The sequence below is a fragment of the Budorcas taxicolor genome, chromosome 5 (genome assembly GCF_023091745.1).
Source record: "Budorcas taxicolor isolate Tak-1 chromosome 5, Takin1.1, whole genome shotgun sequence".
NCBI lineage: Eukaryota > Metazoa > Chordata > Mammalia > Artiodactyla > Bovidae > Budorcas > Budorcas taxicolor.
Window position 1 is genome coordinate 142,909,973 of NC_068914.1, and position 18,507 is coordinate 142,928,479.

Consider the following 18,507-nt stretch of genomic DNA (forward strand, 5'->3'; position numbering starts at 1 on the left):
CTTAAATAAAAAGAGAGATACATGTTGCCATTGAACCTCAGACAAATTAGGATAGGATGGAAATTTAAATGAAGGTGGTTTCTGATATGTATTCAAAGTATACATCACAAAGTCACCTTTTCAAATTTTCAAGTCCTAATTTAGGATCAAGGATTTATTACCCACCTGATATTATGCACATGCTTCAAAAAGGATTCACTTCACTGATTGAATAATTTATAAAGCAGCATGATTGAATTTATAATTATGGCGTTAATCCAACAACTGAAGTAAAAGAGATGGGAAGACCCAGGAAATAATATCTCAGGTAGGAAAAAAATATAAGGATGGAGAAGAGAAAAATTGAAAAAATTTATTGGAAAAGTCTCCTAAAAAGTTATCACCTGATTGTCTTGAATCTAAATCAGCACCTGGTCCATGCTCTGCCTTCTGTTCTCCAATTTAGTGCTGTCCTTAAAGTCTCTCTCTTTTTTTTTCTTAGATTTGTTTTGATGCGGCCTTTAAAAAGTCTTCCCCATGGTGGATTCATGTTGATGTATGGCAAAACCAATACAGTATTGTAAAGTAAAATTTAAAAAAGTCTTTATTGAATTGGTTACAATATTGCTTCTGTTTTATGATTTTTCAGTTTTTTTGGCTGCAAAGCAAAGCATGTGGGATCTTAGCTCACTGACCAGGGATCAAACCTGCACCCCCTTCAGTGGAAGGCGTGTGTGTGTGTGTGTGTGTGTGTGTGTGTGTGTGTGTGTGTGTGTGTTTGTGTGTGTGAAAGTCACTCCGTCATTTCTGACTCTTTGCGATCCCATCAACTGTAGCCCACCAGGCTCCTCTGTCCATGGAATTCTCCAGGCAAGAATACTAGAGTGGGTTGCCATGCCCTCCTCCAGGGGATCTTCCCAACCCAGGGATCGAACCTAGGTCTCCTGCATTGCAGGCAGATTCTTTACAGACTGATCCACCAGGGAAGAATTGGAAGGTGAAGTCCTACAAATTATCTTTTTTGACATTCAATAAACTTGCTTTTAAAGGTCTGCAAACTCTTCTACTTTCTGAACCTAAACTAAATTTCAATATTTATTATCTACTTAAAGCATTTGCATGGACTGAACTCCCCTTCTTATTTAAATTTTACTGATGCCTTTCCATGTTGGGTTTTCTCTTAAGATCTCTGGCCACTGGCTTCTGCCTGACTCAGCCCCTATTGATCCACTGAGGAAGAAAAGTGGAAGAGGCAAGTGTAGCTTCTGCTACAGGAGAAAACGTGCCATCAAGCTCCTAGCCTTAGGCTTGGGCTCCTATGGTCTCCCCCTCCTGCTGCCTCCACCCCTGCCCCCTTACCCCACCTTCTCCCCCCTCACTCCACCCCAGTCCAAGCTTTTGCTTTCTTTCCTCACAGCTAGGGCTCATCATTTTAGATTGCTATTTCATATCTTTGGGGCTCTATTTCTGAAAACTGGAAATAAAAAATAGCAAGTATATGTTTTGTGTGCTCAGTTGTGTCCAACTGTTTGCGATTCCATGGACTGTAGCCCTCCAGGCTCCTCTGTTCATGGAATTTTCCAGGTGAGAATACTGGAGCTGGTGGCCATTTCCTTCTCCAGGGGGTCTTCCCGACTCAGGGATCTCTTTATCTCTTGCATTGGCAAGGGGATTCTTAACCACTGCCTCACTGGGGAAGCCCCACCCTCCACCGTATAATTGGAAATTAATAGTTTAAAAACTGAACTCTCATTGTCTATGGTGGGAGAAACTTTTGATTAGCCATTTAATGAAGAAACTGATTATATTTTTATCAGACTTCACCACATGTTATATTTAAATTTATATGTGTTATATAATATGGATTTCCCAGGTGACTGAGAGATAAAGAATTAGCCTGCAATGAATGCAGGAAACATGGGCTTGATCACTGGGTTAGGAAGATACCCTATGGGAGGAAATGGCAACCCACTGCAGTATCCTTGCCTGAAAATCCTATGGATAGGGAAGCTTGGTGAGCTACAGTCAATGGGGTTGCAAAAAGAGTCAGACATGACTTAGCAACACAACAATAACAATGTCATATACATAGGTTATTTTTCATATTTTAATAAAGTATTGCATATTTAAAATATTTTGTTTTTCCTTTTTTTCTGGACAAACGCATTATCTAAAAAAATTTTGTCTTCAGTTTATTTTTTCTTGACCTTTCTCAAAGATTAAAAATACATTTTATGTGTTTTATTCCCTTATGTGTGTGCATGCTAAGTTGCTTCAGTCATGTCTGACTCTTTGAGACCCTGCAGACTGTAGCTGCCAAGCGCTTCTGTCCATGGCATTTTCTAAGCAAGAATACTGGAGTGGGTTGCTATTTCCTCCTCCAGGGGATTTTGCAGACCCAGGGATCAAACCCACATCTCAGGTCTCCTTCATTGACTGGCAGGTCCTTTACCATTAGTGCCACCTGGGAAACCCTTTATTCCCTTATACATATTACCTACGTTTAGCACTTCATTTGCCTGATATAGGGAGCTAAGTTTAGTTTTACCAAAAATATAACTAGTTGTTCAAGCACAATTTGTTGAGTATTCTATAATTTATTTTCTGATTCACCCATTTAAGTAACATGTCTGGGTGTCCACTATATGTCAAGGCCTAAAATGATAAACAATAATGGACATATCCCTGTGGAAATTAGAATTGTTGGAGAAAATATATATCAGTCAAATAACTATAGAAATTATTATAAGTTTCAGTGTTGATTATTGCCTCAAAAATGTAAATTGTCAAGCTATGAGAAATATTATAGAGGTAACTGACCTAGTGTCAGAGTTCCTTGAAGAGCTTTAAGGGAGTATAGATTGAAACAGGTATTTTGCACTCTGAATTATTTCAGTTAGTTAGGTAAAGAAAAGGACAAAGAACAATTTAGGCAAGAATATTAGGATGTGTGAAGACCCAGTGATATTAGGAAAACTGGTTCATTTAATTAAAGTGGAATGATGTAACAAGGGCAAAAAGATAGAAGTGTATGAAGCTTTCAAAGACAAGGCCATAGCAGAGGCAGACAATTTGAGAATAATTTATTTAAAATAGGCCAAATCTTATAACTGACATAGATATACAGAGAATAAGTAGGGGGACTCCAGATTCCTTACTCTTTCAACAAGTCAAAAAATGGTGACCTTTACTAATGTAGGAACATCTGTGGGATGATGATATATTTACTTTGTTTTCATTTTTAAGGTGTGAAGTTCTAGTGTTTAATATTAGGGGCATTTGTGGAGGCGCTAACTGGCAAGGGAATAAGTGAGCTGAAACCTAAAGAAGAACTCTTCTCAGCATGTGCACATGTGTAAACATGTGATACGTAGTAATTGAGACAAGGATGGTGGATGAAGAGACCAAGAGAATATAGACTAAAGAAGAAATGGTCGCCAGTCCATGTTCGATGCATGATACTGGATGCTTGCGGCTGGTGCACTGGGATGACCCAGAGGGATGGTACGGGGAGGGAGGAGGGTAGGGGGTTCAGGATGGGGAACATGTGTATACCTGTGGTGGATTCATGTTGATGTATGGCAAAACCAATACAATATTGTAAAGTAATTAACCTCCAATTAAAATAAATTTATATTTTTAAAAAATTAAAAAAAGAAATGGTTAAGAAGAAAGGAATGGTGAAGGTGCTGAATTCTATGGAAAGTTCAACTAAAAGAGAAATAAAGGATCCATTTAGTGAAGTAGAGATCAGTTATGACCTAAAAGTGTGCTGATGCCAAGCAGTCATTAGTAAGGAGTCAAAATGCAATGGCTTGAGTAGTGAGAGTAAAATATAATAAATAGTAATGAAATGCAATGGCACTTGGAGAATTTTTCTAAGAGGGATAGAGAACAAAAATGGTATTTTTATTGAGCTTGAGGTCTAATGATGTTAAAAATTACATGTAATTTTAAACTGATGTGAATGATAATATTAAGAAAATATTGAATATTCAAATAGAAAGTGGAGTGATAAATAGTGTGTGATTCTTGGGTGGTGGAGTGGATAGACTCAAATATAGTTAAAATTGGCTTTATTGAAGAGGAAAAAGAACACCTCCGTTGAACAGGAGAGAAGATAAAATGCATGTGTATATATAGAGAAAGATGAGGCAATCTGTTAGTTTTTCTTTTTCTGTGATATAGGTCATCTTCTGAGAACAAAGAGAGGGTGTGGAAGAGAGATTTGTTAAGAATGGAGAATGTGTGATAAAATCAGTTGCAGAGAATGTGAAAGAAAAATGACCTGAAGAAAGCAATAGGACACCTAGCAGCATTAAAGCGATTTGGTGCTGGTGACAAAGAAATTGTATTGTAGTAAATCTTACCTCTTCTAAAAGCACTTGGCTTCTCAGGTGTTGACAGACAGAAACAGATAATTTATCTCAAACATAGGATAATGGTTTTATTGAACCAGTGGGACCAAAATATGTTCAAGACAGTTAGTGATTTGGCAGAAGAGAATCAAGGTTGACCTGAAAGCAGGTGAAGAAAGAAATATACTGATGGAGTAGAATGAGATCAAGTTGGAGACAGGGCTGGAGATGTCAATGAGATCAGAGCATTTTCATGTTGGAGAAAGATGAATAAGGAATCTCGAAAGGTAAGAGTGTTTGTAGAGGGTGGGAAGATTTAATAAGACATTTTTTGATATGAAACATTTAAAGGTATGACAAGGACCGAGATGTTCCCATGGGAGGGCTTGGCTGAGGCAGAGTGGGGAAGTCACTTGGGAATGGGGAGAAAGAAAAACTGAGCGACCAGGGTGTAAGTGGCTGGTTCACATGGACACTGATGAATCAATCAGAAGACTGTGATCCATTATCACGAATCGATATCTAGAACGCCTAGGAGCACATAAACCATGATGAGAGGAGGGAAACGGAATGTTAGAGTCATAAGTAAGTGGGAGTGACTTAAGGAAGATGGTATCAGTACTGTGATTCTCAGTCATCTGGTACAAACTAACAACAGAGACACACTTGGAAATTTATCATAATATGTTGTCTTTTTAACCCACAAGTTGGTGACTATGGAAGTCTTTCAAATTACATAGTTATTAATTATAACATGCCAAACTCTACTACACTATATTACATGTTATAATAAACACAACGTAAACTTCGTTCCGGGTAGTGATAGCAACTACCACTAAATAGTTACTAAGAATTATCTATTGTAATTTAGCCAGTAAAGCCTAAAATATACTTTCTATTCTCATACATCTGCATACTTTTCTACATATCCCATGGTACTCTTGTTCCATGTAACATCTAATAAAATATGTAATTTAGCTCATTTTTCTTTTCGATTAAGCTTCAGCTTTGATAAAGGGATATTCTTACTAAGCAGCCATTAAATTAATATTTTTGCAGACCTTTTAAACTAAAAAGTCTGTAAATTATGATACAGTTTTCAGAGTACTAAAAGTCTCACGATGTATTGAAGCAACATTTTCACTTCTTCGTCACTATTTTGTGGGAGAGTAAAAACTACAAATTGGCAGTTATGTGAAAACTTCCTGTGAGTTTTTCACATATGTTTTGGACAACAAAAGTTTATGTCAGTATTAGAGTGCTTTTTAACCTAGAGCCTTCTCTAGAGGTTCTTATACCAGATAATCTACTATATAACTAATTCCAACATACAACAATTTTACATTATTTTAAGTCTCTGATTTTCCTACAAATTTATCTTCAAGTCAGTGAGTATGATTGTTTCCATTTATTTCCTTCTCTCAAGAAGTTAAAAAAATGTATGTAATGATTAGCATTAATTTGAACTAGTAACTCAGAATGTATTAAATGATAGTTTAGGAAAAAATAGCTTTTGTAAAATTATGTTGCATGCTTATTTCATAAACAATGGCATGGAGTATGAATCCAGCTATCTCTTTTATTTATTTACTTTTTTGTTTCTTTGACTTGAAATTTTCTTTTTTTTTTTTTTTCATTTTTTCAACTACCTGGGCTCTTTTCTCCAGTAAATTTATTTAAAAAGCTATAATTTTCTCATTATTTTGAATTATTGGATCAGTAGATGTTTTCATTATTTGGTTTGGTACATAACAACAAATTAATTTCCATAGGGAAAGATTTAGATTAACCTGAAGTCCCTGTAAATAAATGTGTTTTCTTGCACATTGTAGTCACATTGCAGTCACAACTCTATGTGACTGCATTTGACTTAAATTTAGTGATTTTTTTTGGTGAAAATGTATATCATTAGTATGTTCACATTTCTTTGGTTAGTGGTGAAATAAAAATCTTTTAGTGTGATTATTGGTGACAAAAAATTTTAGTAATAAAAATGACATTTCTATAATTCAACTTAATTATTTTCCTAGACTGTGTGAGATTAGAAAGTTGTAACTATTTACTTATAGTTTATTTTAATCCTTTATTAGCTTTATCATCTAATGTCCTACATTTAACATTTTGACTTATCTGAAATCTGTTTCAGTATTGTAGTGAAATTAGTGATCTAAGTCTGTGTAATGCTTCAGTGTGAACCAATAGTCCATCTTCCAGTGATTATATAACTTTTAAACTTTTCTTAGACCATGCTTATTTAATTACTTTTTCTTAACAATAGTCATTTTTCTTCCTCCTCTGGTACAAAAAATGTAATTTAATTGCATCAAATATTTAAACAGCTACATTCTTACAATACCAATATATACTTCAATTAAATATCATTTTTGCTATCATTGAGCAAAGCTTTCAGGAAACAATGTAAGGAAGTATAAAATTTTTTAATTAAAAAATTGCATCCCATTTTTTTCGTGAAATTTACTCTTGAAATAGCCATGAATGTAGAAAATACCTTATGTATAAAATTATTTGATTTTCAACATTTTTAAATTCTCAAAATTTCATCTTTAAGTTGCTTTTATCACACGTTCTTTAATTTTCAGTAAAATGGAAAGCAATGCAAACCTGCCAAAACTGTACCTAGCACTGATCACTGAAAATCTATTACTTTGCTTCGTGTATCAATATTTTTTATGTTAAATAGTTAAAGGTGTACTAGAGAATCAATATATCAATGTGAAATATTAACTTATCTCACAACTCACTTTATTACAAACACATCTGCTAATAACTTTGTTTTTTGTTTTCTGTTTTCCAGCTTAACTCTTAATAAAGTATAAGGGAAAAAAAAACTGTGCTGTATAACTTTGGATGTTTAAAAAATTGTAAGATAAATTGCTAAAAGTAGAATTGTTTCACAGCTTGCATACTTTATGTTTTGTAAATACTGGTAAATAATTTTGCACTCACAATAATTTGCTAATACAAAAATATCTGTTAAGTTATCTAGTGTTTTCACAGGTAAAAGTCATTTTATTCTTTCATTTAGCCTTTTTTATTTATTAATGAATTTGAAGACAATAATTTTTTAAAAAATTTATATTTTACCTTATTTCTTTTGTTCATTTCTGGTGGTTCATTGGCATTGTTTCATTAATTTAGGTGATCCATGTGCTTGCTTCTGCTTGTTTGTGTATATGGATAGGTACATATGACTTGGTTAAGTAGGAAAAAGATGGTAGGCAGGCAGATTGAGAGATAAATTGTTATTTTACGAATTGTAAGATTTACCTAGTTCCTGAAAGAGTTTTTCCTATATTAAGAATCTTCTGAATAATGGATTATTTCAATGATACAACAATCTTTATGTCAACTTGATTTGAGATTTAAAAACTTTAATATTAGATTTAAATAATAAGTTATTTGTTAATGTCCTTAATCATAGTCTACACATGATTAACATTATTCATTACATAAAAACTATTGAGAAGCAAATATATATATATACTTTATCTACTCCTTTCAAAAAATGATTAAAAGAGGAAATGAAATGTATAATCATATTAAAGGAAAATAAAATCATTCTTCTAAATAAGGATTGCAATGTTGGGAGAGAGACTTAATCTCTCATTTGGTGCCTTTTTTACTCTTCTAATGTTATACCTAAATGTTTACTTATACATCAGAATGAAATAATTTTTCACTATTTGACCTGATGCAATGACCACTTAACACTTTTCCTCACATTTTTCTATTGCATAGATACTAAAAAGAAAGATATCAAGATTGAGCTAAAGGAATCCAAGTCTTTTCAGAAAAAAAAAAATGTTTAAGAATATGCAAAACAAAGGTATTGTAAACAAGCAAGAGGTAACCCACACAGAACTGAAATTTCCCAGATCTCAACAGAAGCAAAGAAGACCCAAAACAAATGAGAGAAATGTCATATCAAGTGAACAACAAGCAAGACACAAGGAACCAAAATCACACAGATTTTTTCTCTTTCAGTACAGAAAATGGTTTAGAAAAAAAAGAAAAGGTATAATATTACATTTTGTTATTCATTAGATCTCAGTTCTTGCATTTAGAATACTTCTCTCAAAATCTTTATTAAATTGCCACATTACACTATTTATTTATCTTCAGGACTGTCCTTGATTATTTTAGGATATTACTGTGGAATTGTTTGTCTCTTAAATAGTCCTTCACTACGTTCATTTCTTCTAAAATTGTACTGATCCAAATTCCAACACAATTGCATTACTTGTAAGAACTATTATATGAATTCTATTGCTTCCTTTGTGTATTATTTTAAAAATAATTCTTGATGCCAGTCTTCAATTCAGTTCAGTCTAACTCATTCCACAATTATTTTTTGAATTTGTACTGTGGGCCTCCTCTGGACAAAATGGTACCTATAAAGGTAAAGAAGCAATAATCACTTAACTTCAAAAAACTAACAAGAGTCTATTAGCAGAGAGACAGACTACAGAAAGAAAAAGAATGTTTTGGAGGTAAAGTTTTTTAAGACTCTACAATCATTTGGATATTGGAGGTAAAGGTGAGAAATTAGTAGAATAAGATAGCAAGGTTCCTAACTTAAGTGACTGCATAGCTAATCATCTTAACCACCATAAAGAAAAATATTTAATCCAGTAAAAGTCAGATCATGTATGGCATTTGAATCATTTCTTAATCGATTCAGAGGACAACATACATAATGCAATGGGATTTGAAAGATTAAATCTCTAGAAATAAGATGGAAATGGGCAGGTAAGGCTTATGTGAGTAGACAGGACTGCAAATAGAGACGACGTGAATGAAAAGTCTACCATAGCAAAAGGCAACATGTAAGAATTAAGCAGAGGAAGACTCAAGAAAGGTACATATGAAATGCATATCCAGAGAGGAGAAATTAAACGATGTCTAATAAAGTGTAAGTGGAAAGTTATTTCCTTGGATTTTGCAGTTGGGGTTTTTGTTTGATTATGGAGAAAAGCTTATAAGCTACAACTGAAAGTTAAGGGATCGAAAGAAGTTTAGTATAGGAATAAAAAGAGTCCAGAAAGCATTTTTATAATTTTCACTGATAATAACAACATAAGAGAAATGACAATGAAAAGTGGAAGACCTGAGCCAAGACAAGGAATCCCTTATCTCAAAATATTATATTTTGAGGGATTTGAGCCCATGTATAGACTAACCAGATAAAGTTTATATAAAAGAGATGATGAAGAAAAGGGCACAAAAAGATAATTTTCTCTTAGATAATAAATGCTCTAAGGGAGACTGGGTGGCATGGAATAAATAGGATCTGTAAAAGGTTTTGACTTGAATCATAGAGAAATTGCTCATCTTCTGAAATAAAAAGAAGACAATGACAACAGGGTATGAATATATGAATATATGTAAACACACACGTACATACAGATATAGGAGTGGGCAAGTTAAAGAAATTCATAGCCTCAACTATATTGGAAAAATAAGAGAAATAACTTGGTGTTTGGATAGAGCTTCTCCGAGGCTTGATTTATTTTTATTTTTATTTTTTTTAAATATCTGGAGGACTTGGGGCAGAAGTTGACCAAAACTAAGAGGATTGAATTTAGTATTTAACTCCTTCATTGCTTAATCTCAAAACCTGAAAGTAAAGTTTGACTCCTCACATTCAAGTCGTGTGTTCAAGCTGACCTGCTTCTCTCTTGGACTGAGATTCATATGTTTTCATGGAGATTACTGAGACAGACTCTCAAAAGTCTCACATCTTCCACTTTTCAATCCTTTCCTTATATTTCAAGCAAAATGATCATGACTTTTTAAACAAAGTTCCTACAAAATTTTCTATTGTTCTTAAAGTAAAAAAAAAAAAAATAGTCTTCTAGTCCTACAGACTATCTCTCCATCTCCATTTCCCTCTTTACTGAGCTCCGCTAGATTGTATTTCAGCCCCAAGCTTCCTGTCATTTAAAGTGTCAGAGATTGCCTCTCCAAGTTGAAGACACCCTCTCTCCATTCCCCATGCTTCTCCTACTTTAAGGAACAATGAATTTTTATTTTCCTCCAATTTTAAGTACGACGCCACTTTCTGACAGAAACATTTTCTAACATTATGCTGAAACTTGGTGTGTGCCTAATCGCTCAGTTGTGTCCCACTTTTTGCGACCCCATGGAATGCAGCCCACCAGGCTCCTCTGTCCACGGGGATTCTCCAAGCAAGTATTGCCATGGAGTGGGTTGCCATGCCCTTCTCCAGGGGACCTTCCCAACCAGGGAATTGAACCCTGGTCTCTCACATTGCAGGGGGATTCTTTACTGTCTGAGCCACAAGGGAAGCCAAAACTTGGTGAACATGCTCATATATCTTTATAAAATTTATGACAGCTATTTCTTTCTTGACAAAAGATAATAATGTATTTTGTTACTTCCCTTTTGACTGATATACTGAGTGATTGATTGGCTAATAAAAGAATGTTAATGTTCAATGGAATTTATAATTAATATTTTTATTTGCATGACACTATGCTCCCTGGTGGGGCTTCCCTGGTGGCTCAGAGGTTAAAGCATCTGCCTCCAATATGGGAGACCTGGGTTCAATCCCTGGTTCGGGAAGTTCTCCTGGAGAAGGAAATGGCAACCCACTCCAGTATTCTTGCCTGGAGAATCCCATGGATGGAAGAGCCTGGTAGGCTACAGTCTACCAGGTCACAAAGAGTTGGACATGACTGAGTGACTTCACTTCACTTCACTTCATGCTGCCTGGTAGCTTAGCTGGTAAAGAATCCACCTGCAGTGCAGGATACCCCAGTTCAATTTCTGGCTTGGGATGTTCTCCTGCAGAAGGGATAGTCTACCCACTTCAGCATTCTTGGGCTTCCCTGGTGGCTCAGATGGTAAAGAATCTGCCTGCAATGCGGGAAACCTGGGTTTGATCACTGGGATTGGAAGACCCCTTAGAGAAGGAAATGGCAACCCACCCCAATATTCTTGTCTGGAGAATCCCCGTGGACAAAGGAGCCTGGCAGGCTACAGTCCATGGGGTCCCAAACAGTTGGACACAACTGACCGACTAAGCACGGGATATTATTTTCACTATCTAGATGTATTTCATTTCTGAGTTTACTAGAAGAAAGTATATTTGTGGCATGCTCAGAGTTAATAATTTATAAAATCATAGACAAAGGAGGCTCAAAAATGATGGTGGTGGTGGTTCAGGTGACATACCTGGAGCCTCAAGCAGGATAAGAAGTGAAATCAAGAAGAATCTATTAGGGAGGAAATTTGAGTATGGAAAAATTAGAGTTCTGAATGTGGCTAAGAAATGGTTTTATTCAGGATGAACACATTCAAGAATTTTAAAAATGAATGATTCCCCTCTGAGAGTGAAACAGTCTGGTGTTCAGTTTTATATTTGATGTTTTCTGGGAAACGATGAAGCTTCATCATTGTTTCTCTTTCCTTTAGTGTCACACCACCGATCTACAAAGTGGCAACTGTTAGCTTGGAGTCTAGGGATCTTGTGTGTGGTCCTGATGATAACACTGCGTGTCTTGCTTGCAAACTGTAAGTAATTGAGAAAATATCTGTTCTTATCACAATCAGTATATCAGCAATGTGTTTCAATGATTTGAAATCAGGACTGAATTTTTACATTGTCTTAATATTTTATCCTAAAGAGAACTAATTACTATCATGATTTTTGCCAAAGTATTTTCTAGCACAGAAGACCAAAACCAAAAAATATCAACTATTCCCACTCTATCTTCTAAAACTGGTGGTGAGTATTCTCTCTGTTCAGTCTAATTCTAATATTGATTACTGGGCTAAAGAGGTTATTTTCCTGACATTCACAAAACTTTAGTCAATCATGATAGAAAAATATCATTTTATAGTATGGTCAGTTTTTCATTAAGGAAAAATTAATATTGGGCCAAAGAAGAAAGATAATATTGGAGAATGTGAAAATACTCAAAGTGTTATGTGTGTAAGTATTGTTTGTGATTTGATTCTTATTAGGAGAAAAAACGGGATTTAAATTATATTGAGCTGAAGGTGTGAGAAATGGGTGAAGTATGTCTAGAAAGTAGAAAGAAAATAAGTGAAAAGCCAGGGAGTTGTGTCTCTTTAGCAATTTTTCTTTCTCACTTTATCTGATGGAGATGATTACCATTTTTGAAATTACAAGCATATATATTTTACATTAATATTTATTGTACATCCAGATTCAGTGGCCATGATATAGAAAGTTGCTTTTATTGCAAGTTTACTCAAATCCTTATCAGTAAATTCAGCACTTATAAAGAAAAAAGATATATCTATTCCTAATTGAGCCTGTCTTTCCAGGAAGTTGGGATTTTCCCCCTCTGTTATCCTTTTGGGGAAATCATTGCATTTTCATAACAGGGTTGGATTTTCAGGAACAATGCATTTGCCAAGAAACAAAGTGTCTTTCCACACACACACACACACAAACAGAAGGGTAGGGCTCCTATATCAACCAACAGCATTACCCATGAGTATTACCCATGAACATTCCTTCTAAGCGGTTAAAAAGAAAAGAAAAATTATGACAATAATGGAGTAATTCAAGCATGACATGAAAATAATTTAGATTAGCATTCTCTAAGAAAGTAGAGACAAACATTTATGAAAGGAGAAAAGTCCAAGTATGAAAAAGATGAAGAAAAAACTAATTTCAAGTTTAATATAAATTGCCTGAATAAAAAGGGAACATCCCAATAGATTCAAGAAACAGGAGACAGCTACTAGTTTCTATTATAATCAGTTATTGTTTTTGAACCTGTTTGATGGCTTTTAGAAAAAATAAAATCTATAAAAGCCAAATATTAGCCATTTATATGGCTTGTGTTTTTGGTTTCCTTTCATTCACCTGGTTTGAAAATTGAGTTCAGTTCAGTTGCTCAGTCATGTCCGACTCTCTGTGACCCCATGGACATCAGCACACCAGGCCTTCCTGTCCATCACCAACTCCTGGAGTTCACTCAAACTCATGTCCACTGAGTTGGTGATGCCATCCAACCATCTCATCCTCTGTCATCCCCTTCTCCTCTTGCCTTCGATCTTTCCCAGCATCTGGATCTTTTCAAATGAGTCAGTGTTTCTAATAAGGTGGCCAAAGCATTGGAGTTTCAGCTTCAACATCAGTTCTTCCAATGAATATTCAGGACTGATTTCCCTGAGGATGGACTGGTTGGATCTCCTTGCAGGCCAAGGGACTCTCAAGAGTCTTCTCCAACACCATAGTTCAAAAGCATCAATTCTTCAGTGCTCAGCTTTCTTTATAGTCCAGCTCTCAGATCCATACAAGACAACTGGAAAAACCATAGCTTTGACTAGACAGACCTTTGTTGGCAAAGTAATGTCTCTGCTTTTTAATATGCTGTCTAGGTTGGTCATAACTTTTCTTCTAAGGAGCAAGCGTCTTTTAATTTAATGCCTGCTGTCACCATCTGCAGTGATTTTGGAGCCCCCAAAAGTAAAGTCTCTCACTGTTTTCACTTTTCCCCCATCTGTTTGCTATCAAGTGATGGGACCAGATCCATGATTTTAATTTTCTGAATGTTGAGTTTTAAGCCAGCTTTTTCACACTCCTCTTTGACTACATCAACAGGCTCTTTAGTTCTTCACTTTCTGCCATAAGGGTGGTGTCATTTGCATATCTGAGGTTATTGCTATTTCTCCTGGCAATCTTGATTCCAGCTTGTGCTTCCTCCAGCCCAGCGTTTCTCATGATGTACTCTGCATAGAAGTTAAATAAGCAGGGTGACAATATACAGCCTTGACATATTCCTTTCCCTATTTGGAATCAGTCTGTTGTTCCATGTCCAGTTCTAACTGTTGCTTCCTGACCTGCATACAGGTTTCTCAAGAGGCAGGTCAGGTGATCTGGTATTCCCATCTCATTCAGAATTTTCCACAGTTTATTGTGATCCAAGAATCAAAGGCTTTGGCATAGTCAATAAAGCAGAAATAGATGTTTTTCTGGAACTCTATTGCTTTTTCCATGATCCATCGGATGTTGGCAATTTGATCTCTGGTTCCTCTGCCTTTTCTAAAACCAGCTTGAACATCTGGAAGTTCATGGTTCACGTATTGCTGAAGTTAGCTATGGTTTTGTTTAAAACTTGCCCAGAAATGTGACCAAAAAAATGCTTATTTTGCTTTCTACCTAATATCCATCTGTATAACAGACAGGAAGATATGGGAATTGCATTAGTAGTAGTGACTTATTGTACAGAGTACACATTAAATATATTTTTACTTTCTAGAATGTTCCTGTGACCATTGTTCAACTCACTGGATTGGATTTGGAAGTAGTTATTATCATCTTTCGAGTAAACCCAAAACCTGGATGGCGAGCCATGCTGCCTGTGAAGAGCTAGATACCCACCTTCCAAAGATCGATATCAAGGGAGAGCTGGTAGGGGAAACACTTCTGCCTTTGCATATTTGTTTGTTGTTGTTGTTGTTGTTGTTATACTGTAACTGTATTTGGTTTGAAAACATTAGTGATTGATGCTATAATTTGGTAAAACTGAAGTTCTCAAAAGTCTATGATATTTTGTTTCTTTGACCCAGTTTTATTAGGGAGAAATTAGAGAAACTCCATTTTTTGAACATTTAATGCTAGGAAAAAAGCACATTAATAAATGAGATATCTTGAGAAAAACTCTTATTAATACTAAGTGGATGTGTGCAAGCCCTTGGGAGAAATTTAATCAATAATCTTTGAGTCAGAAAGGAGTGAATTATAATATGGACACATTTATGGTTTATGATTTTTTCTAAATAGGAAATTTTATCAGTGCTTGAAGTAAAAGGATGGATAGGTCTCAAATTCAGTGAAACAAGTGAATCCTGGTTATGGGAAGATGGCACCACAGTAACTGAAAACCTGTATGTACAGTGTTTTGATAATTGAACTTTCCTGAGATTATGTCTGGGGTTTTTTTTGTGTGTGTTATGTGTGTAGGGAACAGAAAGAGCAACCAAGATAAAGGAAATCATTATGTTTTTTGAGGATCAATCTGTGGGATTTAATTGGGGAAAAAGTGCCAGTTCTTTCTAAATAATCTGAGCTTTAGAACCTTTACATTATTAACTTTACTGGACTCTTAGGAGAAATTTGGGCATAGTTTCAGGCAAGTTGATAAATCTATACATTTCTATCATAGTTTTATCATTTGTAAGCATCTGTCTACCATGTGAGAGACCTGGGTTCAATCCCTGTGTTGGGAATATTCCCTGAGAAGGAAATGGCAACCCACTCCAGTACTCTTGCCTTGAAAATCCCATGGACGGAGGAGCTTGATGCAGGCTACTATCCATGGGGTTGCAAAGAGTCAGGCACGACTGAGTGACTTCACTTCACTTCACTTTTCATCATGTGTGGTTTGCTTTTGTTGTTGTCCAGTCACCAAGTCATTCCCGATTCTGTGACCCCATGGACTGTCTTCCCTCTCCTTTACTAACTCCCTGGGTTTGCTCAAAGTCATGTCCATTGGGTCAGGGCTGCCCTCCAACCATCTCATGCTCTATCGCCCTCTTCTCCTCTTGCCCTTAATCTCTCCCCATGTCAGGGTCTTTTCCAGTGTGTCAGCTCTTCACATCAGGTGGCCAAAGTATTGGAGCTACAGCTTCAGGATCAGTTCTTCCTTTGGCTTATAAACTGTCATTTGGCTTATAATTCTATTTAAACAAACAGGATTAGATACTGTTTAGTATCAACTGCTAAACTTAGTTTAAATTCTGTCAATCTTCAGGGGTTTGTTCTTATTTTATTTAATTTGTTCTTTAATTCTTTCTCATTTTGTTTGTTTTGTTAATTTTAAGCTTGAGACAAAATTGGCATTTGAAGATTTTATTGCTTTAATTTTTTTACAGGTTTGAATTCCTGAAAATGGAGAAAGATGGTTGTGCATATATTGATGGAAATTTTGTTTATGCTGCTAACTGTTCATCTCGGAAAAGTTACATGTGTGAGTTTAGTGTATAGCAGCTCAATTTTGCTAATACAAGTTGTTCTGTTCAGTTCAGTCAGTCAATGGAGTCCGACTCTTTGCCACCCCATGAATCGCAGCACGCCAGGCCTCGCTGTCCATCACCAACTCCCGGAGTTCACTCAGATTCACGTCCATCAAGTCAGTGATGCCATCCAGCCATCTCATCCTCTGTCATCCCCTTCTCCTCTTGCCCCCAATCCCTCCCAGCATCAGGGTCTTTTCCAATCAATCAGCTCTTTGCATCAGGTGGCCAAAGTACTGGAGTTTCAGCTTCAACATCAGTCCTACCAATGAACACCCAAGGCTGATCTCCTTTACGATGGACTGGTTGGATCTCCATGCAGTCCAAGGGACTCTCAAGAGTCTTTTCCAACACCACAGTTCAGAAGCATCAATTCTTTGGCACTCAGCTTTCTTTATAGTCCAACTCTCGCATCCATACGTGACCACTGGAAAAACCATAGCCTTAACTAGACAGACCTTTGTTGGCAAAGTAATGTCTCTGCTGTTTAATATGCTGTCTAGGTTGGTCATAACTTTTCTTCCAAGGAGTAAGCGTCTTTTAATTTCATGGCTGCAGTCACTATCTGCAGTGATTTTGGAGCCCCCCAAAATAAAGTCTGACACAGTTTCCTCATCTATTTCCCATGAAATGATGGGACCAGATGCCATGATCTTAGTTTGCTGAATGTTGAGCTTTAAGCCAACTTTTTCACTCTCCTCTTTCACTTTCATCAAGAGGCTTTATAGTTCCTCTTCACTTTCTGCCATTGTGGTGTCTTCTGCATATGTGAGGTTATTGATATTTCTCCTGGCAATCTTGATTCCAGCTTGTGTTTCTTCCAGCCCAGCATTTCTCATGATGTACTCTGCATATAAGTTAAATAAGCAGGGTGACAATATACAGCCTGCACATGAAATAGGTTTAAACAGTTAAATACCTCACTGGGAACATGACATAAGTCAGTCACTCATTCGTGTCTGACTCTTGTGACCTCATGGACTGTAGCCCGTCAGGCTCCTCTGTCCAAAAGATTTTTTCCAGCAAATATATTGGAATACATAACCATTCCCTTCTCCAGAGTATCTTTCTGACCCAGGGATCAAACCTGGATCTCCCCATTACAGGCAGATTCTTTACCATCTGAGTCACCAAGGACATGACATACAAGGTAACATATTCACAGGTTCAGGAATGAGGATGTGAACGTCTTTGAGGGCTATTTATACACTATCTCCCACAGTCTTCCATTCCTGGGAGGAGGAATTTGGAATTCTACATTATGGCCTGTCACTCTTCCTGGGCAAATTCTCTGACCACAGCTCTGATGCTGGCAGTGAATGCATGACATGTTCCTCTTATGTGACAATCTCGCTCTAGGAGCTGACTGTTTGGCAGATGGGAATAAGTTTAAGTCGCTCAGTCATGTCTGACTCTTTGCAATCCTGTGAACTATACAGTCCATGGAATTCTCTAGGTCAGAATATTGGAGCAGGTAGCCTTTCCCTTTTCCAGGGAATCTTCCCAACCCAGGGATTGAACCCAGGTCTCCAGCATTGCAGGTGTATCCTTTATCAGCTGAGCCATAAGGGAAGCCCCAAAATACTGGAGTGGGTAGCTTGCCCCTTCTCCAGGGCATCTTCTCCACTCAGGAATCGAACTGGGGTCTCCGGTATTGCAGGCAGATTCTGTACCAACTCAGCTATCAGGGAAACCCAGATGGAAGAAGGCAGCATTGGCTGTGGGTGTTAGTAACTGTTGTTTAGTTGCTAAGTCATGTCCAACTCTCTATGGCCCCATAGACTGTAGCTTACCAGGCTCCCCTATCCATGAGATTTTCCAGGCAAAAGCACAGGAGTTGATCACCATTTCCTTTTCCTGGGGATCTTCCCAACCTAAGGATCAAACCCACATCTCCTGCATTGTCAAGTGGATTCTTTACCACTGAACCATCAGGGAAGCTTTGTATTAGGAACTACTTCTCTACATTTTCCTAATTTCTCTACAGCCATTTTAATGAAGTATTAATAGGAGCTGTACTGGAGATACTATACAGGCGCAAATGTCCAAACAGACGGCACCTAGTGTACTCTTTCTTGCAGTCTTAACCAAATTTAAGATATAACTAAGCTTGAAGATTATAGTTTTTATT

At 36.5% G+C, this 18,507-nt stretch overlaps 1 protein-coding gene across 1 annotated transcript; it reads left to right on the top strand.

Annotated features, from left to right (window-relative positions):
- The first annotated feature begins 8,159 nt into the window (after positions 1-8,159).
- Positions 8,160-16,347, top strand: LOC128048995 (killer cell lectin-like receptor subfamily I member 1). Its single transcript, XM_052641500.1, has 6 exons — positions 8,160-8,373; positions 11,796-11,894; positions 12,040-12,108; positions 14,621-14,772; positions 15,145-15,248; positions 16,236-16,347. The coding sequence occupies exons 1-6, from the start codon at positions 8,160-8,162 to the stop codon at positions 16,345-16,347; spliced, it is 750 nt and encodes a 249-aa protein (XP_052497460.1).
- The last annotated feature ends 2,160 nt before the right edge of the window (positions 16,348-18,507 follow it).